Source organism: Ciconia boyciana, chromosome 1 (genome assembly GCF_034638445.1).
Source record: "Ciconia boyciana chromosome 1, ASM3463844v1, whole genome shotgun sequence".
NCBI lineage: Eukaryota > Metazoa > Chordata > Aves > Ciconiiformes > Ciconiidae > Ciconia > Ciconia boyciana.
The window spans coordinates 14270097-14297758 of NC_132934.1; the positions used below are offsets into that span (position 1 = coordinate 14270097).

The following is a 27662-nucleotide window of genomic DNA, read 5'->3' on the forward strand; positions in this document are numbered from 1 at the left end:
GTAGGTATCATACATATTGATTTTTGCATGGCTTCGATATTGTTTCATATGACATTCTCATAAACAAGCTAAGGAAACAGAGTCTTGATGAAAATATAAGGTAAGTACTACATCAGCAGAATGAGGTTAAGCTCAGAGAGACTGCAAATACTTTTTGGAGGAGAAGATTCAAATTCAAAATTACCTTGATCTGAACAAATGTCTGAACAAAAGAGATAATATTAAATAACAAATGCAAGGCGCTACATGTCATGTTGCAAGAAAGGCTACCATCGTACCTGGATATATAAGCAGGAATGTAACCTGCAAGATGCCTGAATGAATCCCTTCACTCTCAGCCACTGATACTAGGCACTGCACCTCAAGAAAAATAAAGACCAAGTTGCCAAAAATAAAATAAATCAAAATAAAGAATGATCTAAGAAAAATCTGAAAGGGCTGAATGAAAGAACAGGGTTGTGTAGCCTAGCAAAAGGATGGGAGAGGAACATGATTAACTGTCTTCCAGTAACATGAAATGTTGTTGCAGGGAGGAAGAGAATGCTCCATTTGTCATGTCCCTGCGGACAGAATACAAATCAGTAGGCTTACACTGCAGCAAGAAATATCCAGGGTAACGGTTAAGAAAATCTTTCCAGTGTTACAGAAGCACTAGGATAGCTTGCTGGGGAAGCGAGTTTCCCAGTGACGGTTTGAAAGCACAGCTTAGCCCTCTCAGGAATGACAGGCAGTCCTCTGCTGGAGTAGGAGCTGGATTGCCTAGATAAACTCTTTAGCTCTCTACTAGCCCCATTTCTCTATGACAGCGATGATGTAGTCTGGAGATTTTCATGGGGTTACATTAAAACCTGGATAAATGTTGATGCCAAATGCCTCAACAAAAGTGTTGGTCCCTGTCACATTAGTTGAACTCTGAGGCATGAAAGTCCCATCAACAGCGTCTTGACGGCTCAGCAGGTCTATGTGTTGGACTCATTAATGATTAATGCTAAGTATTTCTCATTGATGCATGAAAGCAGATTAGTTTTCATGGGTCATTTCAGTCAGTGGGAACAGTGCCTTGATGTGCAGTCCCAATTAAAAGTTACATAGTTTTATGCCCAGGGAAAACCACCTTAGAATCTCACCAGTCTGACATGGTTTGTGTCAGATAAAGGAAGTACAGGAGTATAGGAGACCCAGGTGAAGTTTTTCTTCTTCCTGAATTGGCACACAGCCCTGACCTGTGCTTCTCCCCTTCCCAGTGGGTACCACAGCCACCGAGATACGGGGTCAGCTTCCACAGCCTATTGACTACAATGTACTAATTCATCCGTCTATTCCAAGAGGTATATGTCTAACAGAAATAGATATCCCATCTCAGAACAGCTAATTTAGTGATGATTAAAGCACCTGTTGAGAATATGTGAGACTTAAGATTCAAACAGTGTCTCTAAAAATGTCAAAAGATCTCAGTCAAATGCAAACAAACAATAAATACTGAAACTTTTTCTATTTTGTGAGACTGGATCTTGTAGTCCTTTCAAATTTCTCTCTGTATATTTCAAGTCCTACCAATGACAGATATTTGTTGTTGGAAAATCATTCAGCATTCAATACTAGAAAGTTCAATTCACCTGTGGAGGGAGAAAAAGGAAGGAAGTTCTGGGGTAATGGGAAGGTTGGGAAATGCAGGAGAAATAGTACAGAAATAGTACAGGAAAATAGTACAGATAAGAATAAGATGACAAAGTCTGAAAAATACCCAAGACTTAAGGAGACGGGAAGGGTAGGAAAAAGGGAAGAATAAAATTTAAGAGGTGCAGGTACAGGATTCAGCCTGCCTAATTCAAATGGTCTAAACTGTGTTTCAAATGTAGGAGCCTTTTTTAAGCATCCTTCTTACATAATTCAAAGTTTCCTATACAGTCGATAGGGAGAGGTAGGTGCCTTGAGAATAAAGACCTCCAAGAGGAATATCACGCTCCCTAAGCAGGGTTATCAGCATCTCCCTCCGGAGGCAAAGACAGCCAACTCTTTCCATTAATAAAGAGACCTTGTTCACTTAACTGGATAATTTGTTCCGTGGGCTCCTAACACGAAGTTAAGGTCAGGCACACTGGCTCCTACACAAGGTCACAACAGAATGAAGAAATAAAAACTAAGAGGAGAACTCAGAAACAAGATTTACAGTCTCCATTATAGGAGGTCTAAGGGCCTCTGATAGAAATCAGGGTTTCATAGCCCTGTGGTGCACTGATCCTCTCTCTGAACATTTATAATTATCTGAATTGAAAGACAGACAAATGGTAGTTGAAAGGGAGCTCCCATTACCACCTCTTCAGATTTCAGCTTGGTGTCAGACGTTGGCTTCATAGACAACACAAGTGATTTAGATCTGTATTCACCACATCAAGTCAAAGTCTTGTGCAAATTATCATTATTGTAAGATCTTTTGCACATCACAACTGAACAGATGTTGAGGCAGATTTCAACATGGGGCCAAATCTGTACTCAGTACAGGAATTAGCAATCTGAATTTGGCAACCAACACCAGAATTCAGACTCGGGCTTACGGCTTTTATTTAAATCATGGGGGTATATCCAAACAATTTGAAGCTGTTTCTCACTAGACATAATAGCTAGTGGCAGTGGGAGGAAGAGTATTAATGCTAGAATGGTTGAGCATAAGGAGATGGCTGGGTTAACGGCTGGTTTGAACTACATAATATTAGGTAACCACAGTATCTAGTTACATTTTAAAGGCTGATAACTGGTTATCTGCCATTGTTCGCTGGAAAATCTCTGACTTAGGAACATTTATTAAGACTACTCCATGTGTAATACCACACCACTCTGTATTTTCCTAATTTTTAATTTTATATCAGTATTGCAAAAAGATTTAAAGCACCTGTAGCAATAGCCTCCCTTTAACGGTGACTTCAGGCTTCACATGAACCATCATCACCAAGGGGAAAGTTTTAGGAATGCAGAACAGAAAAATCAAAGTTTCATGATTGACTCTGTCAGTTCACAAAAATCATCAGCATTTTGTGACTCGGTGACTCTCAGTCTCATTCTAAATCTTACCTGAAAACATATATCTTTTTTTTTTTTCTTTAGTCTATCACCTTTTTTCATACTCCTCTGTTCATTGTTTAAACCTGTAACAGCACCGTGCAGTTCTTTGGGGTACAATTTGCATAAGGTACTGTACAATATTTTATTCTTTTAGCAGAGCATGCAATTTCTTTAAAAGACCAGAAGTAAAAGAAAAGTGCGAGCACTATTTAACAGTGAGTCACAGCTCCCATCAATGCAATTACAAATGGCAATGGTACACCCTAATTTATGATTTTGTGCAGACACTAACAGAATATGTATGGAAAAAATTACCATCTGGAGATAAGGTCAAAAGTAAATGAGCCATTTCAGAAAGCAAGGAAAGAATGTCCCAAACAATGATGAACACTGCAGTTTGTTAGTTGTTTAATGTCATGTTGTAACTAGAACTAAAACTTACACTGTTTTTGTGTAGAAGAAAATATATGTGGATTATATCATTGTAGGCAGCAGAGTTTCCAGAGTAGGCTCAGGGTCAAGTGTGAATTGAGTTATTATTTTAGAAATTTGAAGAGCTAAGTATATCTCCCACCACTCCACCTACCCCCATCAATACAGTTTTAACAAATTTTATCTACATTCCCATTTTTTCCCCATGACTCCCATTCTCCAGCTTAGTCATACTGACATTTCAGGCTATGGGGAGGGTTAGCTGAGATTCCCTACCCAGGAAGCGTTTGGCATGTGCATAACGAAGTGTATCAGCCAGTTACACAAAAGCATAGAAACTCATATATCTGGTTACAAACAGCGCTTTGCTAGACAGGTGTTATTACTGAGCTCTCTGTTTTAATAAACCTTGTACATGCAGGTATTTTTTTTTCTATGAAATTACCTTAAGTTTTAAAATCCAGAATAATACAAACAAAAAAAGGCTTGCTTTCCCACCAACCTGTATCTGAAGTACCACCAGATGCGCATCCAGGGCATTCTTCACTGGGAGCGCTTTGAACCACAATTTAATCTGTCTCTTTTTCTCAGCTACCTTCAGCTTCAGAATTCTGATCTTTTCATCCATGACTTGCATCTCAATATCTCCATTTCTACACAACATCTCTTGCATGTTTATTTTTTCATATAAAATGCATAGTTCCTCTTCTCGATTTCTGAGCAGAAGACCACTGCAATAAGCCCAAAATGAAAAGGTAAAATTAAAAAAAAATTGAGTCATATTCAGTGTATTTCATTCAAGAACATAACTGGCAACCTTGAAAGATAGTAATAATCTGGGAAAATGTACAAAGGTTTCACAAATATTATTTTAATATCATGACAACATTTTAAATAGGTAACAAAATAATTATAATGTGAAAATCAGAGAACAAACAATTGCAAAGGTTCATCTAGTCTCTCATATAATTTTGAAAGCTCTTCTGGCCTTCCACAGCATTCGTTTAAAAATGGATTAACATGATCAGGGAGCTTTACATCTTCTGCATTTTTATACCTTATCTGCGCACAAAGCACAAACAGAGCAGGAGGCTACAAGCTCTCAAGGCATTCAGTAGCCAATCCACCATACTTTTTAATAATAGTTCTGAAGAATGAACATCTTCACCAATGGAGAAAAAACATCTGTGTAATGCAAAGCAGCCCTGACATTGCAGTGAGCCAGACCTTTTAGCGAAACATTGTAGTGAGGCAGTCTTTTAGTATTCCTTATTTGGAGTGCTCATAAGTTGAAAAATATTGTTGATTCATGAATGTCAACATTAAACACTATATTACATCAAATTTACATGTATACCTCTCATTTTGTTGCTGAACAGCCCTTTCATATTTTTTGCGTAGCTGCACAGTTTCCTCTTCAATGCGGGTGACCACCTTGGTAAGCCTCTCAAGATCCAGACACCGTTGCTTTTTCTTTTCTTTCATCTCATGCATGCTTTGGACAATTTTGCAATAATCACTTTTGAGACTGGCTGTAATTGCTACATTATTTCTATTCTTCAGATGTTGTTTCTGCAATTTTCTTTAACATAACAGACAAGAAGAAAAGTTTTTAGCCCTTTCACTTTGAAAGCAAATTCAGCAACTAAAAGCAGAGCTTAAACTAATTCCTCCAATACACAAAGGATCTTCTATGTCACTCTGCTTCACAGAAGCATTACGAGAAGTCGAAAGACTCTCTGAGAGCAGCTTCTCTCTGCAAGCTCTTTTCAGCTTGAAGAGAACTGGATTATGGCCCCCCCAAAATGCTATAAATGGAGCACTGCACTACAGCTCTTTTCTTCTCCACTGGGTAGCCAAGGGGATATAAGAAATAAAGTTCAAGAGCAGAAGCATAAACTGTGATGCAAAGTCTTAATGTGTAGAAATCCTGCCCTTCTATTTAAAGAGCGATATTTAAATAATTTTGTGGTTGCAATTCAAAGGTCTCCAAGTTTGTTGTTTATAAAACCATGTATCACAACAGTCACACAAGAAAGAAAATTATCAGTTTCCCTTTTTGACAGATGAGAAAAAAAATCACAATGAAAGGTTAGTGACAAGATCACATCATAGACCCATAAAAATGAAGAACAGAACTCATTATTTCCAGTGACCTTGCTGGCCAGTAGATGATGGTCCCTCACTTAAAATACAGATTCTTATTGCCACACGGATCGTTCACGTGCTCACGACATGGAACTTAGAGTTACTGCATTTGATTGCGGTAAGTATCACTTCTGATCAAGTATCACTACTTTACGCTGGGGAGGTATTCACGTCAACATACAAAAGGGGTAGTGAAAGGAGAAGCATAGTCTCCTGTTAAAATACAGAACTGCAGATGAAATATCCTGCCTCCCGTCATAGGCTCCATCGTTGCATTGCTGAATTACTCTGTACAAAGCAGTGAGCTTCTTTCTGGTTTATTTCCCCCGTGTGTGTAACACTTTCCAGTTCCATAGGCTATTACTGAATTGAATTAAACTTCTGTAAAAGAAGTTGCAGACTGAAAGCATGTATTTTCACTATTCTGCAATACTGAAAGTATTGCAGAAATGCTATGTGTTATTAAACATTTTCTGAAAAGCCTTTCTCTTATTTGGACTGATACTCTGTCTGTCTTCCAAATTGTGTAGGTTGCAGTTAACTCAGTGATACTATGATGGTAAAGTTTATTACTGGGATTAAAGATATTTTCCATAGGCAAGAGAATTACTGATAAATCAGTACCTCTTGCTAGGTTTAAATCTAGGTTTGCAGAGATCAAAATGCCTGTTGGATCTTAACTGGAGTAGGGTCATCTACAATAATTAGATATTTCTTCTATCTGGCAATATATAACCATCTTAGCCTTTTTTCCTGTTCCTTTCACCGGTAATTAACAGTGAAGGCCTCAAAAATTTTAGCACAAAATGTCAGCTTGTGCATCTTGACAAAATCACTTAAATCCCTGAAGTTCCACTTCTTTAGCTACCTCCAGCCTGACTTTGAAATCAGGCTACTCAGAGATTCACAATATACTTTGAGTGAATGTATCCTAAATGTATTCTTTGGCCTGGTTGTGCAATTTTGTGCAAATCAAATTGTTTTTAAACTACTCAGTTTTGGCTGTGCTGTTTTGCATACACAGTTAACTATTCACTAGCTTCCTACTTTCCCAACTACCAATTTCAGAGACATTGTTGTTCTTCTGTATTGCAGAATATCATCACTAGGATGACAAAAAGATGTCAAAAAGACTGAATAATGGTCTGGGAAAAAGTAGAGTCACATGCACTGTCCGCCTCATCCTCTTTGTTGTGACTGTAACCTTTCATTTTGACTAGGATTGCCTGGAAATCAAAACCACATTTTGTTTGATCTGACAAACACTATCCAATAAACTTCAATTTGAGTTTGAACCAAGAAACCCAGTTTGTTCTAATTTAATAATTAGACCACCGCATTACTAGCTAGTGACTCATTTAATCATACTGCGCACCAGTCTACTGTGGAATCACATATGTATTGGACCTTTTTGTCTAAGGATAAGCGAGTGTGAGCACAACGGTGTTGTTCATATTGAATGAAATACCATGATAATGCAGATACTAGAGGCTCAAGAACTGTGATACAAAGGAAATGCAATGACAATTTATCCCTTCAAAGGACAGGAAAGTGAGAGAGTAGCCAGACAAACTGCAAAAACGCTTCGTGCCATGCAGTGACGCTCAAGCTAATTGTGAAGTCTTAGGGTGATAAGAAATTGGAACAGATTACGTAAGGGTGTTGCTAAATGTCTTTGAATCAGGTTTTAAAAATCAGGATAATAACTATCAAGGATGATATAGGCATAGCTGAAGTTGGACTAGATTATCTCTTAAGATTCCTTCTAATCTTACATTTCTATAATTGTGATCTACAGCTTACTTAAAACTCACCTTTCCTTGGTTATAACAGTATTCCTTAAATTTTCTATTTCATTTCCTAGCAATTTTACTTGGTTTTTAATTTCACTTGCTTTCTGCTGAGCAGCATGCACCAAATTTATACATTTATTTCTTTCATTTTGGATAACATCACACATTTTAGCAAATCCTTGGAGTCTGAAGAAATGACAAGTGTGAAAGAAATAATTATTATAATTTTATGCATATATTACTTGGATAAAAATTGCTTTAAAAGACATATTTTAGCTAATGTATTATTATTTTCTTACTGGTTTTGGATTTCTCTTTTCCTCTTTTTATACTCTCTTATTTCAAGATCCTTTCTTTTTATTTCTTTAACAAGATTTTGGAGTTGTATCTGAAATTTAAATAGAATTCAGTGAGCACTTCAGATGATACATCAAAGAAATATCTTCAAAGAAATGGCTCAGAACAGCTATTCCTCTTAGACGAGGAAAAGACAGCGAGGTGAGATTATTCTAAGAACTTATTCTAATTATAATGATATGCTTTTCCTGTAACAACATTAAAGAACACAGTCTTTCTATGTGTGTTAAGCTTACAATGACTGTTATTAATGTAGATAACTTGATGCCGCACCTTAAAATGCTTGGTCCTTTGTAGCTGGAGTTCCGTTTCTATTAAGCTGCCTCTCGGTTCCATCACTATATAATTATTTGACATATGCACCACTGCAATTGTACCTTTTCAAATAAAATTTCTTTTTTACTCTTTTCTGGCTTTTAAGCAATCACTGATGCTTGAGCAGAATGGTACATTTACATTTTGTTACGGCTCTGGACCTTTTGATCAGTTGTGTTCAGTCTTTAATAGCTTGTGTTATTAACCTTCAATGGACAGGCCTTTTCTCACCTCCCACTGGTATGAGCAGAAGGAGATTTGTATTAAAAAAGCTGGTGGATGTTGGGTTGCAACTCTGGGCATGTGTGTGTTGACTTCTTTGTACTGTTTATTTTCTTGTTCTGTTTATGGACTGATTTTTATTGAAGGTGCAAAGCCTGACATGGTTGTTTATTTTTATAGACAAAGATTCAAAGTGCTAGAAGGGTAGCTTATATAATTTATTTGAATACAGACATACATTGTGGAAGCATAAATAGTTCATTCCCATATACAAACCTGGTAATGAGTATAAACTGTGCAATATCACAGCACATATATGATATTATAATGCCAGCAAACTGCAGGCAGCAAACCCAATGAATAGTCCTAGTTTCTGTGACCGTAGGAAAAGTCTTCTTTCCATCTTTCTTCACATTAATATAACAATTTACCCCTGGAAATGTGTCAGGAAAATAAAAATTGCTGCCTCTCCTTGGAATGAGTAGCAGTTCTGTTTATCTTTTAATGTCCATATATTTGTAAAATAAAACATGTAGTTGTACTTCCAAGAATCTCAGTTGAGGCTATCTGCTTTTCTGCCTCTTTATTCCATAGGCTTGAAAGAAAATGTCCTTTCAAATACCTTGTTTCAATTGTGGCATGATATTTTAATATACTATTACACTGCACCATAAATTGCCAATAAAACAACACAGTATTGTGAGCTTCCTGTGCTGTGATGGAACTTCAAAGTAAAGTGGGAAATGAGAGTCCATAAGGGTCTCCTCACTAGTAATTTAATTTCTCCATATACCAGCTTTGACTTTAGAAGAGTCTTCCAATTATATGAGATGATAATTTTTTACCTGGGCTTTCTGAACATCCCTAGATTTCTGTTCCCGCTCTTCAACTTTTAGCCAAGTCAGATGTGCAAGTCTGGATAACTCATGTCTGCATTTTTCCTGCTCTTTGAAAAGCCGGCCTTCTTCAGCAATACATTCTTCTAACATGTGGGCGTCCATATCTGACATCATTTCCTAAAGAAAATTAAATTCAATTCCTTATGCATCGATGCATCAGTGTTGGCAAACCCAAAGCTGGAAATACTTTGGGTTTGTCTGCAAAGTACACATATATACAGAGTACATGGATTTAAAAAAACCACCAAAACTATTGCTTTAAAATACCAGTTGAAACACCATGCACAATCTCTATAATAACATGTCAAAATATTTTATCACCTAGAAGCATTTCTGTTCCTGAATCTAGCATGTCTTTCAGCTATCGCCCACTGGGCAGAATGGTTCCTTATGGCCATATAATCTTTAAAGAAGTTTACTGTCAGGTCTTGACAAGCCCATACTACACAATGGAAGACACTGAGCTTTTGCATTAAGAGATCAAATTTAGACATTTAAAACAGAGCAAAGTATCTAGATGCCTAGAGTTGTTGGAGATTCAGTCAATGCAGCCAGTGAACTCTAAAGAGCTATTTGCTCTACGCAGCGTAGGCTAACCTCTTCAGGAGCAAGTGAATGGATGGCTTCCTAGGCTCCGCTGACTACATGACTAGATTGTTACTGACTATCGTGGTATGTTAGATACATATCCCATACACAAATAGTGACATGTAGATACTGAATGTGTATATATTCAAACACAAGCTGAATCCCACCTGATAATGCTCACAAATTCAAAGACTGCACAAAAAGAAAATGGATATAAGGGTAAGAAGATAAGGAGGTATGATCTTAAGAATGTATGTCTGAAATATATTGCTTCTTATAAAGTCATTTATATAGTGGCAAGTACTAATACTCTCATAATTGAGACATCTGCATTTCGACACTATATATAGCTGTGCTGAGTATAGACAGACATCCACAAATGACAAAACTGTGAAGATGAAAAATTATAATGTACAAATGCTGAATTGTCCTTGTTTCACCAAGACACTGTGCCATATCCAAAGGAAATTTATACCCATCATATTTCTAGCTATAATGTAGTTAATGATATTCAGAAAGACTTAACCTAGAAAGGAAACTTGCTTTCTGCCTTCCAATATGTGACCAGTAACATTGAAAAATGTTTTTTAAATATGACAAAAAAGTGGTGTTTAAAATTGAACAAATACTATTGCATGTTTTCTCACCAGAAAGCTGCAACTAGAAACTCCCATCATTTTTTCTTCAAACAGTCCCTTTATTCTCATGATTGAAAACCAACTGTTACAGTGAAAAAGTATGAGAAAGCAGAACTCAGCACCTGTTCAGCTAAACTTCTCCTGGTCATTTCAATTTCCTTCTGCAGTTCTCGTCGTCTTTCTAATAATACTCCATTACTTTTAGGGATGGCTTCTGCCTACAAAAATAAACCAAGCACACTGAGTGATGCAAACAAAAGATGTGAAAAATGTAAACTGCAGATAATCTATTTGAAGTAGTTACACATATTAAGAAATGAGTTTTCTGTCTTGTTACAATAGCTAGTCCAAGAGTTCTTCGTTGAGTTCCTCAGCAACATATCTGAGTTTCTCAGATTTTTCTTTTAGGAATTTAACTAGAAACACTAAACTTCACAAAGCCCAGTTTAAGTACTGAATTTATCAGCAACTAAACCATCATTGGAAACAAAAAATCACAAAGAGGAACTATGCAAAGATACCACCTTCTAAATTCACAGAAGATTTTCCGAGTGAAATTCTGACCTTACCAAAGGAAAAAATAGATTTACCACTGATTTTAATAGGCTCAATATTTCACATCTGTGTAGATTTGATATCATAGTTTTTGCTTTTAGTTATTAAAGTACGATTTTTCCTCCTTAGGCTCTAGAAAGTCAAAACTAACAACACAGTTATATATTATTTTTTCTTGTACATTATGGGAAATTTTTTTTATTCAGTCAGATTTTAAAATGAAATGTGTGAAGGAAGAGACATTAGAAACTACTTTCTGATTATAATATATCTGAACAATCCCACTACAACTACTTGCGTGATATAACTCATAAGGCAAAAGGTTGTATTGGCCTTCACTTAAAAAATTCTTTACGGTTGTAAGTAAGAAATAAATACAGCAGGCTAACTATGCAGGCATATGTTGCCCGCCTGTAATTGTAAATCTGTAATTCATACAGGTGAGGAAAAAATGACACTGAACAGCACATCTGGAAGCTATTCAAAGATAATACACGCAACCCCATGGTATCTTTCTCAGATCTCGACCAGATGTTAGAGTTCAAAACGCTATACCTCAGTATAGATAATGAGATGTTTTGCATTTATGGTTTTCACTTCTGTGATAATATTATAAAATTAGATGTTGTTTACTTGCATTAAGGGAAATGGAAACAAGAGGCACAGTAAAAATCAACCTTTCAGTTACTTTGGTTTCAGCTGCCAACTCTGCGACAGATTTGGTTTAACTTAGGTTTGCTAAAAGGTCAATAAAACCTATTCTAAGCAAGTTGCTTTCACTCCTGTAAAAGAAGGAAACACGGCCTTTCTGTGGAGCTTATATTAGTCACCACTTCGGCTGTGTAAAAGGCTGTAGTGGCTGTAAGTAGGCATTTCCACGTTTTCAAGATGGGATTCTAAAGATGCCATCAAGTTCTTGAGTCTAAAAGTAGAAAGCTCATATAAACATCTTTAATCCATTAAGGACTTCTGTTCACATAAGACATGACTAAACTTAGGCACTTTTGGCTGTCTCTGTGTTGGCTTGACCGAAGAGAAGGCGTGCATGGAGAGGAGCAGCAGCTCTGCTCTGGGCTGGCAACAGCCAGAGCGGCCAGTTCTCTTTCACACAGAATGTCAGCATTTAGCAACAGCTGACCTTTCACAACTTACTAAGAAGAAAAACATATTTGAAGGAAGTGTTCCTGTAATTTCCTTATTCTGCAAACCAGTCATTCTGCACTTAGCACGTGATTTAAAGAGAAATTTGGGGAAGCACACTGAGGTACTGCTGCTTCTGCAATCACATTTTTATACTAGCAATTAATTCTTATGATTTTTTTTCACTTGGAATCACACGGAATAAATATAAATCTGGCTTTTTAAGTAGTTAAAGGAACGTTAACTACTTAAAATATTTTAACTTTTCCTAGGTGTGTTCCTAAGTCTTCCAAATTAAAAGAGTCTCAAGACAGCAAAAGCCAAGCAGAATCAAGCTTGCCACTCTAGTCTTTCATACTCCAGTACTGCATTTGAACTGACCATGCTGCAGAGGAGCAGTGATTTCACATTTGCTATTCTAAAAGAGCCAAGAAAGGAATCACAAAATACAGATCATGGGAGGATGGGCTAAAACAACTATATTGCCATGGCCTGTTTGCGTTAGGGTAGCATCCTGCAACTTCTGGAGCAAAATACTGCATAGAATTTCACTTCTATCTCTGCTGGCATTCCCTTTCCCCCACTCGTCATGATGATGCTACTTGCAAGACACATACAAGCCTATAGGATAAGCTAGCATTAGCACTGAGGGAATCTTTTGCAGTGCAACTTAACCTTTAAGGGTCTCACTACAGGTCTCTTGCCCCTTCACACAGTGTAAAGGGGTTGGGTTGGTTGGGTGTGGATCTCACCCAAGACAGTGAACTCTAACCACAGCTGTCAGTGAGTTATGGCATTTGACTTTAGCATTTTATGTTTTTGAACTATTGTGAGTCTCTCATCAGGAATATTTGTTCAATAGGAACACAGGAAAAAAATACTGTTTCCCAGATTCTCTTAGTTGGTACTGAACAGAAAGTCAGTATGAGCTTTAAGATGAAAGTCTCAAATATGAATCAGTCCTTTAATCAATAGTTCAGAAAATTCAATCTAAAACTTTTTTGTGTAGTTACAGAGCCTTCCTCCCTCCTCCCAAGTGGGCTTATATTACTCGGTAATTAATACACATGTGAATTCAGGAGGAATTTCAGGGGAGACAAAAAAAATTTCTATTACTTGATAATATTAAATATTATTAAGTAATGTTTACAGCTGTTTAAATAGTAAAGGTAAGTATGTGTGGGTTTGATATCATGCAGTTATTTTTAAAAACTTTACCGTACTGTAAATAAGACTTTTTTCCTGCCCTGAATTGCTTAGAAGGACCAAGAAAAATGTCAATGACACTGTGTATCTAGGTAGGAAACATCAAGTCCTTATGCTTTTAACTCAGATAATGGATATTCTCCTGTGAAAAAATATTCACCTGACTAAGCAAGATTAATTTTATAAGACTGACTTACAATTTAGACTAAGCAAGGAGCTAGTATAGGAGAAAAGCTTATGAAAGAGAGAATGGAAGAACCAGTGATGAAGAGAATACAAAAAAGTTATAGACAAAGTAAATTGTTAAGAAATATTTGGAAGGAGAAAAGAAAGGAAATGTTTTGAATAGACAAGCAGAATGAGACTGCCCTTTAAAATCAGCATGGTAGAAGGCACGAATAAAACAGAAAAGAGTAAATCAGTACGGAAAGAGGAATGGGTGAAATACTAATGCAGGGAGGAAATGAGGAAGGTGAAATTTGAGTGGAAAAGAAGAGAACATAGGGAATTGTGTCATATCATTTAATACCAAACTTTATATAGTGCTAGTTTCCTGCCCCCTGGAATAATGTTAAATACATTACAAATTGTTTACATAACGTACAAACAACCTTCAAATTCTAAGATGTATCTTTTCATCATCTGGGAGTCAGGCAGTACTTGGCTCTATTTGTCTGCTGCAAATTTCTTTCACGCCACTGGGGAAGTCGCTATATTATTTCAGTCGCAAAATGACCATAATCCCACAGCGCTTTAAAGGAAGACATGATGCCACAGTGTCAAAATAATCTCCCAGTTCTCCTTGATAGGATGCTCCCACCCTAAAATCAATTTCTTAAGAATAGCCCAAATATATCCTGATGCAGTATTTTTATTACAGCCAGAGCACCTAGAGGTTTCTTTGTTAGTTGTAGTGTTGTTGACGCTTTTCTCCCCTTCCCCCTTTTAGGACGAGTCAAAAGATTTCATAGACAGATTTCTTACAAGAACATTTAGAATCCTTATGATCAATGTATTCATACAGACCTCTAATTTGAGTCTGTTATGCTGTGACTTATCTCGTTCCAACGAATCATAAATCATATTCCGTTGTAACTCCATCTTTTTTAAATTTCTCAGTTCTCTATCTTTCTGTATTTGCTTGTGAATGAGAATATCATGTTGCTTTTTTTTCTCCAAGACACATTTATTTAAATTATCTTCCAGAGCTTCTCTGTATAGATAGACACAGAATTTTAGAAACCAGTAACTTGACCAAGACATGTATGCAAACAGGCATGACCTTTTTAATGGGTTTTGAGTCATCATTATGGCTGAGCAGCAAGATAAACTCATAAACTACTGACACAAACTACCTAAAAAGGTAGCATTTTTATAACTTTAATCAGTGATAATATTCCTAAGTATGTCAATGAGGTCTCACAGTCTGTTCTAAATATGCTAAAAATTCCAGAGAAACTATTACTTATAAGAAGAAGAAACCACATTTTTTAGTATGCGGGAATATTTACATGTTCGCTTCACGTAAACATTTCAATTTAAAGTGCCACTATCCTTTAATACAAAACTTCAAAGGCAAAAGCATTGTTGCTGAGCATATGGCCATGATTACAACTATACATCTTCCTCTGCAAAGAAGGAATCATTTCAAGCTTGCAATCAACCTAACAGTTTATTTTACTTTACCAAGTATACGTAAACTCATAATTCAAGGGAATATTAAAGAGATGAATAACCAGTCCCCACTGAAATTCAGGAGTATGTGGGTGCAGAAATCTATAATTCTCACTTGAAAATGAAAATACTGACATATTTTTTTCTTCCTCAATTTACTTTCTGTGGGTTACACAGAAAAAAATATATTTTCATTGGAGAGAGAAACCCTCTAAAAGATTTCCCTTTCAGAGCAAAATCCAGTTTCAGTCTCCCAGGATTTTATGCTTATGCTTATGCTTTTTCATGTTCTTCTTCAAGGCAGATCCTAGATTCCAGTAGTTTCTATAAACATTTCTGAAGTCAAAAACAAGTCTGATAATTTCTAGTTCACACTGGTTGCAGCATAAAACTTGAAAACATAAGCAATACAGCAGAAAAAAGAAATAGATCTTTGAGAACAGAGAATTGTTCACTCATATGACATGGCTTATGTCTACTACTCTAACCTGTCTGATAGGACCGCTGATTCCTTCTCTCTGCTAATTTCTAGTAATCTTGTCAAAGTAATGCATTCTCGTTCTTTGCTTTCTAGCAAAATTTGATTCCCATCCAATTCCTTCATTACATCTTCTCTTTCTTGCAAAATCTCTTCAGTCCTTTTTTCAATGGCTTTCAGGGTACCATGCAACTCTTCTATTTGGTCATTAAGGGCTTCTTTCTTCTTCTCTGCATCGCTGTGGATATATTTTAACAAAACAGTAGGGATTTGCATTTCCACACGCATCTTTAAATGGCAAAATGTAAGTTGCCAGTTTTCATGGACACAATCATTTCAACACCATAACTATCTACATCATATGTTTGAAAGCAAACTGCATATGGTGAAACTCTGCAAATGCCAATACAGTTTAACAATAAGATTGAAGATGGCCATGGGACTAACAGAGAGCTTAGCACCATGACAGTATGAAAAAGATTTCTAGTAAACTGATTTCTGTCAAAATTACTCGGTATATGGGTGTGACATTTCTAAATATTTCCAAGGCTGGAAAGTCTAGTCAGTTCATTCTGTGATGCAACACAAGTAGAAAGACTCATTTAAATGCTTCATTAATAACAACCTACAGAATGTACTAGCTTTTAAAAATTGCTTCTCTGTAACACTATTGGAAAAACTTACATTTATGATAGCAGAGTTGCATTAAGCAGAGTAGTGAGGAAAATGTAGAAAACACCCATTTAACAAGTTTTAAAACTGAGAAATTTCACGTAGTCAAACAAATTGTATATTACAAATAGGGACTGCAAGCAGGAGACATAGAAACTTCAGTGTAACCCTGTGCCTGGATAGGGTACAAAAAACATCGTTCATCTGGAAGGCACTTGGATCTGTGAGTGACCTGGCTGAAACTGCACAGCGCTAATTAGATTTTACACATACAGAAAGCAGGACGTCATGCTTTAGGGGAGGAAAAAACCCAGCTATGCAAAATGGAGAAAGAAAAGGCTGGTGACTGGCTTACATTTTCCCAGTTGAAATATTAGAGGCCAGAATTCACATCAGGAGCTTACAGGAAAGCACCTCTGACTAAAAAATGGGTACAGAAGTATCAAGGGAGAATGATTATTTAGCTCAGGCCAGACTGTCAGCTGTGAAAGCTGCCAGTTTCACTGAGGCCAATAGAGATAAGGTAATATACAGTCACTGAGGACTAGAAACTGTAAATAAGCCTAATCACTAGATTAAACAGTAACATACTTTCCCTTAAAAACCTACTAAGTAGATCTGATATATAGTAATGCAGCACAGTAAGATGGTTAAGCAAGTTTTGACCAAGCTAAGTGGAGTGTGGACTTAAATTTACGTTTCACTGCATAGACTATATTTTTCAGTACAGTGCATGGATTTTAAGTGGATTATAGATGCTTTTCAAAATGTTAATCCCAATTTTAATCAACAACTATACTCAACTGTCTCTGTAACAAATGGATGTAAATAAGTTATACATATATATATTAAAAATAATTATTTATTAAAAGCATACATTTTTTTCCAATTCATCTTCTCAGTTTCTTTTCCAAGTTGTGCTGGAACACCAAGGATCTTAACTAGCTCATCCTAGTGACAAAACAGAAAGGTTAGATTAATAGCCTCAAAATCTGGTGAGATTTCATAGAAGTAATATTCACCTAGAACGGCTGTGAAAATGGGCAGGAAACATATTTTTGAATTACTTGAGCTTGTCCCAGGGAACTGCAGCTGCTACTTTTGAAAACAGACATTGATATTTACCACTTCATTATGTCTGCAAGATAAAAATTATGCTTCAATATTATTAATGCATCTGATTGATTATGTTATCTATACCAGGAAAGTAAAGCAGCAAAGACTTGTGCATGTTTTTTAATTCTCAGCATAAATCTGCATTAACTTGGGTCTGAGCATATGTTAGAGCAGCCTACAATAACATAACATAGCAAACGTGTCATTATAGAAACCATTTTTTAATCAAACCCATGACTATTATTATTTCCTAAAGGAGTCATAATGGATATGGCATAGTAGCATGTTTCATGCCTATTGAAAAATGATGTACTATAATGTAATGCCATCTAATGAATTTGGAATGACAAACAACATCCAGAAGATTCACCATTTCCTTGGACAAAGCATGTACCCATATACACACAGACATATACACACATACATACATGCACACACACACAGAGATATACATACACACAATTAATTTTGTGTTACTTTCAAATTAGCCTGCTTCTCCAGAAGTTTTTCCATTTCCTTCTTATCTATTAACATCAGCTTTTGCTTGGATGAAACATCTTCCTTTATTGCATTAATTTCTGCTTTCCTTTGGATTATTTCTTTGCAGAGCTCATCACAATTTTCTTTCAACTTTTTCATTTTCTTATCTGCTTCCTTTAAAAATGAAGTAAAAGATCAGATTAATTTTATTTTCTCTTTTACATTTTGCAAGCTTGTGATATTACAGCATCATTAACATTGAATGATGATAACATTTTTTACAACAAGGTATGAAATATAATTTTTTACCAGCTGTGTGTTTCTTCTATCAATAACCAGCAGAATTTTATTTCCAACAAAACCACATATATTCATCAGGATTTATGACTGCAAATGTATTTTCCATACTCACATCCTAGAACCAAAAACCTGCAGCTATCTTTACATGCAGTATCCATTTGCAGTACAAACTTTCTTGAGTAAACTCAAGAAAATCCAGATCTTTTCTGAATCAGTTATTCATTGCTTGCCCTAGAGTTATCAAACCTGAATGATATAATATAGCCTCTCCTATAAAATCTACCTCTTGATTTTTCTATGTATTCCAGATTTTAAATAAACTCTAGAGCTACACACTGTGAAAACGTTTTCATTGATGTTTTCATATGTTAGCTGACAGAACATAAAACATGGCTTTTCTCATGTTTCATACTTACCCTTTGTTTTGGAATTCTTTCATATGCATTTTCCAGAAGCCTTTTTTCTTCTTGCAAACTACAGGAAAATCAAAACAAAGCTAAATATATTAGTAATATAATAAATATTACTATAACATAGTAAATGGGAAAAAAGTATGGAAGCCTATCTTGTGTTAGACTAAAATGTATGGTGAATTATCATCAGGGACAAGTGAAACATGTCCAGATTTAAAGGAAGGTTGCTGACTGGTAACTGGAAGTCCTGAAAGACAGGTACATATGCAGGTTTTTTCTACAGTGCACACATCTAAACTTTTAAACATGATTCTTCTTAGTCTTACCACCTCCTGCAGGGATGCATTTATGCTCTGTTCACCCTTGTCTTTATGCTAACAGATACAAAAGGTCAGACAGACCCTACACCCACAGTTCTGCCCAACCTCAGAAAACAAAATTTTAACATAGAACTGAGGCAAAAGGAAAGAGGAGGTGGGTTATAAGTATCCACAGAAACACCACACATCAAAGAAAGTGCAGTTGCTGTGAGAAACTTTCTTCTTCCTTTGAGTGATCGCTCACGCACACATTCACACTGTAAACAACTGCAAGTGAAACTCCTCAAATCTGAACAGGGTCCTGTGAAAAAAAATCCTGAAAAGTGACAAGGGATGTAGACTAAGTCAATGGGGTACAGTAGAAAACTGAATTGAATAGCCATGGTGATCTTCACCTATATCCAAAACTACGATGCAATTTAATCTCAGGCAATAACAGAGACAGATGCCAAAGGAGGGAAGAAGGAGGAAAGGAAAAAATATGAAAGCTCTTAGATCTTCTGGGTGTATTTTTAGTAATGTTGCCCTGAGAAAGATGAAGGAGTGACCACAAAAGTGAAGCTGAACCAACAAGCTTGTTAGATTTACAATAGGGAGCTTCTTGGTGGCAGATAGGTAAATACTGCCAAATATAAAAAAACTAGCCCTAGTGAAGAAATACGTCAATACATTCCCAGTGCATGCACAGAACAATTCTGCACCTATCGGAGGTAAATGGGCTACAGCAATCTGCATGCCATCACAACCAAACTGAACTTAATTAAGTCCTTGTGCTATTGATTGGGAACAAGGAGGCCGGTTCTTGCAATGTCATTAGTACCTATGATGACATTTCTGAGTCTCAGGCTATAAAGGAGTAAAGACTGCAGCTGGGGAATAGGTGGAAGAGCCAAATCCTCTGTCCCAGACATAGCAAAAAAATCAACTTCAGCGCTCAAATTTGTGTTTGTAACTCTAGCTGGAGGATGTGCTGGTCAGGCTTTCTTGAGACTCAGGCCAGTCTGTTAGAATAAATAACTCTTTAAATAAGGGGAGTATTAGCAGAAGGGGACAGGCTTTCATGAAATAGCTGTGTCAGAGCTATAAACTATAGCAAGGGAGTCCTGGGGCAGGCTCACCTACCCAAAGCAGCTATTACACTTGCCTCCGAGTGTGGTTGATACAGGAGAGAGGCAGCTGATTGGTATTTCTTTTTTGCTCTGAAACCTTTCAGCAGGATATTAAGACTTTGCATGGTGGTGGTTCAGGCTTCAGAAGCTGGTGGTCATGGGGAGAAAGATCAGTCTCCTAGCAGCCAGCCTCATGGAGGATCCTCCCTAGGATCTTGTGCTCCATTCTTTATCAGTGCTGATTTAAGGTTCCTCCCCCTCCAATACACTGGTTCTTGTGTTTTGGTCCTCCAACAAAAGCAGCAAAGCTTATACCTGGAAGCCTCAGATGACATCTTTCCAGTCAAGGAAAGAAAACAGTCAAAAAAAAGAACTGGATGTGTGGTCTTGCAATCCAAAAAAAAATAAATCATGAAGAACAAGCTCTGGCTCAGATGAACAGCAGAGAGAAAATAAAGGCACAGAGTAGAAGTTGATTTACAGCATATATGTGTATTTGTATGGGCAGACTACAAGTATGCCTCTATGGGGACTGGTAAGTCTAAAAACCAATTTGAATGCCAGACTGTTTGAACACCCACAAAGTAAATGAGAGTACAAAAAATCTTTCAAAGAAAAAAGCTGATCAGTCTTCCTCAAAAACTGGTAAAATTTATTATAAAAAAAAGTTCTATTGCAAAATATTATAACTTAAGAAATTGCACAGAGGAGTGAAGACAGACACAGGAGTGTTTTGCAGATGTACAGTATAAGTACATCTGAGCAGAAGGAAACACCGTAAGGTGATTTCTTCTTTGATGCAATGCGGCTCAGGAACTACTCCTTTTATGTTCCACTGTTTAAAGTCAATGAGGAAGAGCACAGGGATCAAACCGCATTGAAAACTGAGCTGCTTTGATTCTGTGCTAGCAGCTTTGGTCTGCTCCTGTGTACTGTGCCCATAAGCTACAACTGAGTCCTAATATATTGTGTTGGAATGACACACGGGTCAAACAAAATATTTTTACTTACCAACAGGTTGTCTAAATGTATAAATAAGTTAATAAGGACAATTCATATTCCCAACACATTTTGGCAGGATTCCTAGTTGGACTCCTTGGGACTGACATAATCACACTAATTATAATGAATGTCCACTCTGCACAAATACCCATAACAGTTTGATTGCCACAAAAACAGATTAAATAAGTCCTGTGCAAACATTAAAGAGGTACGGCATTGCTCGTCATCAGTCCTTCCTGTGTCCTCTTTAATATCACGTCAGATGATCAAAAGAGCAATCCCCAAAATCAGGAGGGAGAGCAAAGTTGACCTTGTTTTTCTTTGGTCACATTCCTCACTCATGAGGACAGATTCCTGTGGAGCCATTCCAGTTTCACAACAAAGACTTGTAAAACGATTTGAACACCTCATTTTCTGTGACATAAACAAAGGCAACACTGAACAGCAAGCACCAAGTTAAGTTACCTTAGGAACTGGCAGACCAACGACTTCCACACAAAAAACAAAGGTTTGAAAAGAAAAAGGGCGTAAAAGAAAGAAGTTAAATCTCTCCCTTTTGAGCAATGAGTTTGGTCCAGCTGCCCATATCCAAAAGTTAGACAGGTATCCCTACGCTAACATCCCCAGGCTTCCTTACTGTCAGGGATAAAAACAGGAACCACCACAAGGCAGGTCATCTGACATCCCAGGTACCTATTTTAGGAAGAGAGAAATTACCGGCTGAAGAGAACATATTTCTCTACATTGACTGTAAAGGGAGACCAGGATGATTAACTCAGATTAAGAAATCAAACAAGATTCTTCAAAGATTTTAAGTTCAGTCTCTGATTTAATAGCTATATGGACACAGAAGCTTAATGTAAGGTAAGCAGAGAAAATCTGGTCTTTCCATTTAGCATTTCAATCTTGCAATCTGTGATATATGGACAACAGCCTCATGACTGCCTATAAAATACTTAGACATCAATCACAACAACAAACAGAATAGCTGCAACTGGCATTAGGCACTTATAATTCTCATTGTTTTATAGTCCTTCTTTGATGCATGTATTTTTCATGTGGTTTTTATTATTATCGTTATTATACCTATAACAACATACATAATGAAAAGAAGATGAAACTCTTAAATTTAAGCATTAATGTTTGCAAATGTTTCTCATGTTGCTTTGTTTATTTACATGAAGCTTAATAGCAATACTGTACATGAAAAGCTATCATGGACGCAGATGTAATGAGTTAAAAAAAAGCACTTGGAAAATTGGACCATTAATGAAAATACATTCCAGACTTTTCCCTGAGAGATGTCTACAGCTGCAAACTGATACAGAAATTAAAAAAATAAGTCAGCGAGATTAAGAAATGTAGTGGTAGTTGTCAACAGAGGTCCATTTCAGTTCCTCAGCTCACAAAATAGTCAGAACGTTGTTATCATGACGAATCCCATCATGCAAGAAAGCAAACTCCTTCAGCTACTCTGACACATAGCTGGGACTGCTGAGGAATGCATAGAAGATGTTCAGCACCTCACAACTAAAATCTAGTGACCACAAGTAGAAGATATCAGAGCTGACAAGCTGCCAGCATGAGATTCCTGTAAGGCTCTTTGCTGTGCTTATTTTCTATGTACCGGAGAATGCAGTCACAAGACTAGCTGATAACAACTTCAACTGTAACTCAATTTATTTTACTTATGACTTGTAATTCTTTACTAGAAGAACTATGGGCAAAAGCTTAACTTTTCACTTTTTAATTATCGAGTGACTAATCCTGAAATAATTACAAGCATTGAAATAATTTTCCATAGTTGCAATGCTTCTACAAGGACAAACTCAGTTTTGCAATCCTGACTGGCATGCAGTAGCATGCGGTGCTTCAGTGAACAGCCATTTTGCTACCTGCACAAATGACTGTGAGGGCTGTAGACTGGACCTAGGCTTTCAAAGAAAATTGTTTTCAAGAATCAGGCACCTTTAACCTCAGAAACTCTTGCGATAGATAATTTAATTTCAAATTAATTGCTTACTTTTAAATATATAGTTTAGATGATAAATTAATGTCGATGATAACTTCATTATTTCTCAATAATAAACTATTGTTGATACTATTGCCTGATAAAGCAAAGCAGCTCTTCTTTATTTTGTCTCACAAACCAGGACTCTAAGCCTCACATGGACATTAAAGTGAAACGTTTCCTCAAGCTAGAACAAATCCTTGCTGATCACATTGATCCTTTCCTTGTTCTTGTGCTAATCTGATTTTTCATCTATATTCTTATTTACTGAGGCATGTTCAGTCCCAGTTATATGAAGAAACTTCATGGCTCTGAATGCAATTGTACCAGAACTGAACTGGGATCACTGGTTTTCCTCTTACTTTATTACACTTGCCTAATAGTTTTTGAAGGGAAGAACACTCCTGGAGTCAGCTCTGACTTTGGGGCAGTGACCCAAACGTTATAACCTCAGTAAAATCCTTCCAACTGTCCGTTATAACCTCAGTAAAATCCTTCCGTGTGCTGAGCACACGGGCAGACACAGTAGCGATGAACCCAGTACAACTGTACAAGGGAACAGAAAAACAAACCAGAAGAGGAGGGGCACGCCGACAGTGGGGGTACACCACACCCACACAACCACCCTCTGATGCACTTCCCTGACAGCTAAAGTGCATCAGAGCTGCTTCTGAATACCTCATGTACCTCCCTATTCAAGCTATGAAAAAGTCACAAAATTTCTGAAAACCTGCTGCTGGTACAGTGCTGAAAGCAATTTAAATGTACTCTTGGAATGTTGAATACTCATTGGAACAATAAAGAATTAAAACAGAAGATGAAATATCACCTTCAGCTGTTAAAAAGGTATCTGATCTGGAAAAATAATTGTTTACAGAGACAAGCAGGTAGGAAATGAAATATGGAAAAGAGAACACAGAATATTAAGGGACCTTGAGACAAAAAATAACTTTGCTAATGTTATGGTATGTCTATATGACTCTTCAAGAGAAAAAGTTTACTGTTGTCAGATTTGAATCTGAGTGCAAAAAGGGTGCTAAGTGCCCTTAGCTATCAGAGAAAGTGAATTGAGGCAGGACGTGAAGGCAGCAGAGACTAGAGAGATGCTTCAGAGAAAGAAAGGCTTACAGAAACAGGGAAGCAGAAGATCTGCAGAGGCTCTCTCTCACTTCCAGCTCAGCAGTCTTTCTAAGTAGACAAGATCCAAGACTTCTGAGAAAAGGATAGAGCAATCAATAAGAGACACAGCTATTCCCTTCAAAAGCTTTTCCCCTCCATGTTCCCCGCCTGCTATACATAAGAAGGTAAATAAGCAATGTGTTTGTTTTCAGACTAAACAGCCATTAGTCATAATTCCCCAAAGAAGATTAGTTGTAAGTGCCAAGCACAGCTGGGACTGTATTAACACAGTTGGACAGCAAGAGAAACTGTGCTCCAGAGAGATCAAGGGCCAAGAGAGGTTGGATCATGAGTTTCTATCCTTCTGAGAAATGAAGGAAACCAAGCAGTCACCTAACAGCAAACTTATAACATCTTCGACGCAGCTTCCCCTCTGCCTGTGACACCGCCCATGCACACAGGTATTTCAGAAGACATCGCTTTATTATTTGTATAAAACCATCACGCTTATAGATCTTCATTTTACATCAGTGTTACTATTAGATCACCTGCTACTCACAACTCTATTCTGGACATTCATTTTCACTATCTTGCACAGGCACAAACCCCATCCCTTCTTTACAAACATGTATTCACACCCATTATCTGTTTTTCCTTCATAGCTCATTTCTCATTTCCCCACAACATTCACTCATCCATTCCCCACATAGATATGTATTCTGCCAGTCCTGTTCATTCTACACTACTCCAACATTAAAATCCCTCTCATTTCTGGAAAGCAGTATCTTTTCTCCCAGTAAACAAATCCACACGTAACCAAGGCACATCCTCCTCACTCCACACCCACAACACGCATAAGAGCCAGTGCTACCACCAGGCATGAAACAGATTCCAAACAAGGAACAATTAAATAATCTATAGCTCTTCAGTTTAGAAAGTTGACAAATTAAGTGTGTGTGTGTGGTGGGCGGGATACAAAAGAGATCTATCAAACCATCCTGCAGCAGTGAAAATGAAGAGAGGATCAGATGTTCACTATCTCATCCAATACAAGAACTACAGGGCATGAAATGAAGCTGGTAGGAGTCAGGTTCAAAAAAGAAAGGAGGTGGCACTTCTTGTGTAGTTAATCTGTAGAACTCGTTGCCCAGGGTGTTGCAATGCCAGAAGTTTATATAGTTGAGGAGGAGACAGGAGAAGTTCAAGGAAGAGGGGTCAGCTGAGGATTCCTAAATACAGAGGACTGTATTTGGCTCATGAAATCCCTGCATCACAAATGGCTAGGGGCTGCGCTTTTGGTCGCCGTTAGATACTGCGCCATATGGACCTCTGGTCAGACTGTACAGCTGGTTTTGATCTCATGCAATACCTAAGACCAAACAGAGGAAGTTTCTTATTAAAGTGAAAGAACATTTTTCACAGTATGACTGACCTAAAAAGTCTATTTTTAATCTGCAAGATAGGATATTCAATTAATATATAAGAATTAATGCAGTAAATGTGCAAGGGTAATTGAAATAATACCTAAACTGCATTTTGTGTAGGACAGAAATCTCCTTTTGACCAGAGGTAGAAAATAGAGTATGAGCAAATATCCCCTAAACTTATAAAACCCCATCATTTTTTGGAAAAGTGATGCAAAATCAGTGAAAAATGTTTATAAGATATAAGGACAAATGGATAAAAAGCATGATATTTTGAAGAGCTTATTTCTGGACTCCTTGGAAATTGCAATAAATTCTGTATTTAATAATTACTTCAGGAAACTTCATGTTGCTTCGTTATCTCATAGCAAATAATTTTTTCCAGATGCTTTCCATGTTTCTTTACTTCTCCCACTCCCAATTTGCTTCTTTCTCAAATTTCTTTCTCTTAGAGCAAACATTTGGCTCTAAAAAAAAAAAATCAAGAAAGAACTGCCAGAAAAATCTGCTCTATGCAGTTTGTACAGTGCCCCTGCTCTCCTTGCAGAAAATAGTTTTAACTGCTGAGCTGCTGACATTATTTATTTGGATTTATATACACCAACTACACTACAGCTGGACTGAAGATGGGTAAAAATAGCAAGCACCCCACAAAATGAAAATATGAGTTAATTTCCATAGGTACATATTTTTAAAAATGCAATAGTACTGTTTGTAATTTTACTATAAAAGCTTCAAGTACAACACACTCATATATGCAGATAATTAAAATATATACAATATCAATCTTATTCTAGAGTTTTTTCCTTTTATAGAAATGGGAAGTATTTCACAGCATGAAACTTCCTTCACAGCAAATTTCTCATTTTTCTGACATCAGAATATACAAGTACTTCTCCTTTAAATACCTGAGTAGAAAAACTGGAATAAACTGTACTTCTGATGTTAAAAATAGCATTGGGTCTATTTATTACACTGTTTCCACAAATTCCCAGTCACCAGGTCTCTGAGACACTTTAATAATTTGTATTAAAGGTGTCCTGGACTAGAACTGTTCCTGTTAATTTTGCCTACCTAAACACTAATCATGCAATGTAGTAAATTTTAAACAGCATTTAAAAGGACACTATAGCATGTTCTAAAATTAAAATAATCTACAAATCTCGCACCAGGGTAATATTATTCATCACTAAAATGTTGCCGTTACTAGCAAAAGTTTGTGGCAATTTGTTTAACAACAGCCATCAAGAAATGTGTCCACGTAAGATGGAGAGGAGATTGAATTAGATTCTATGTTATTATCTTTCTAGATAAGCTATGATAAAATTAGCAGTGTTTGACCACTATCACCTACCATTCCATCTTGAACTGAATTTCATACTCTCTTTCTTTAATGGCATTGTATTCATTTTGGCAACTAAGAAGTTGTTGCCTTATTTGGGAAACTTCACTGGAGGATTCTTCAGGGAACGGTTCTGCTCTTTCCAGTTCATGCTGTTGTTCCAGTTCTACACTAAGACGTTTGGCTTCCTGCAACAGCTGGATCTCAGATTCCTGTAAACTACATTAAACAGAAAAATTTAGAACTAGGCAATGAGAAGCATAAGCTTTGTATTTGTACTTCTTTACCTACCTATAATATTTAATTCAAAGTTTTCAAAATGAGATGGGATTAAGTCCTGAATAATCTGGTCTGACCTCCTAGTTGCCCCTGCCTTGAACAGGAGGTTGGACCAGAGCCCTCCTGCAGTCGGTTCAAACCTGAATTATCCTATGATGCCATGAGAGCAGTGGAATCTGATGTGAGGGGTTTTTTCTGCATACCTAGAGCTGGAGTGGGATTCATCTCATCTAATTTTAACCAGATGAAAGATGGTTAGCTAGTCTAATTTATTTGTCTAGCACCTCCTAGAACCAGCGAAGAGACAGGGAATCCGTTTTATGCTAAGAAGTGCCGAAGGCTAGATCTGAATCAGCGTGGGGACCAATAACAGGGAAGTATTTACCAGGACAAGGCCCAGTATGGGCTATATGACACTTTTAAGTTCTTAGTAAATACCAGGACACCTACCCAGTGCTGAATTGCATGTTTCTATTGCTGTCGTGTTACCAGTATGTGAAGTAACTCATTTAATGATACACAAGCTGCAAATACATTTGTGGACTTCTGTGGAAGCTTATTATAAGGCTT

At 36.9% G+C, this 27662-nt stretch overlaps 1 protein-coding gene across 1 annotated transcript in view; it reads right to left on the minus strand.

Moving 5' to 3' along the window:
• CCDC146 (coiled-coil domain containing 146) overlaps window positions 1-27662 on the minus strand; it is an 82751-nt gene that overhangs the window by 8189 nt on the left and 46900 nt on the right. Inside the window, exons 4-15 of the mRNA XM_072858880.1 lie at window positions 26826-27032; window positions 18490-18547; window positions 17771-17947; window positions 17055-17128; window positions 15516-15743; window positions 14380-14566; window positions 10575-10670; window positions 9173-9343; window positions 7733-7821; window positions 7455-7619; window positions 4850-5074; window positions 3995-4223 (exon numbers count right to left, since the gene is read on the minus strand). Coding sequence (XP_072714981.1) covers window positions 3995-4223; window positions 4850-5074; window positions 7455-7619; window positions 7733-7821; window positions 9173-9343; window positions 10575-10670; window positions 14380-14566; window positions 15516-15743; window positions 17055-17128; window positions 17771-17947; window positions 18490-18547; window positions 26826-27032 — 1906 coding nt within the window. The remainder of the gene's footprint in view (window positions 1-3994; window positions 4224-4849; window positions 5075-7454; window positions 7620-7732; window positions 7822-9172; window positions 9344-10574; window positions 10671-14379; window positions 14567-15515; window positions 15744-17054; window positions 17129-17770; window positions 17948-18489; window positions 18548-26825; window positions 27033-27662) is intronic.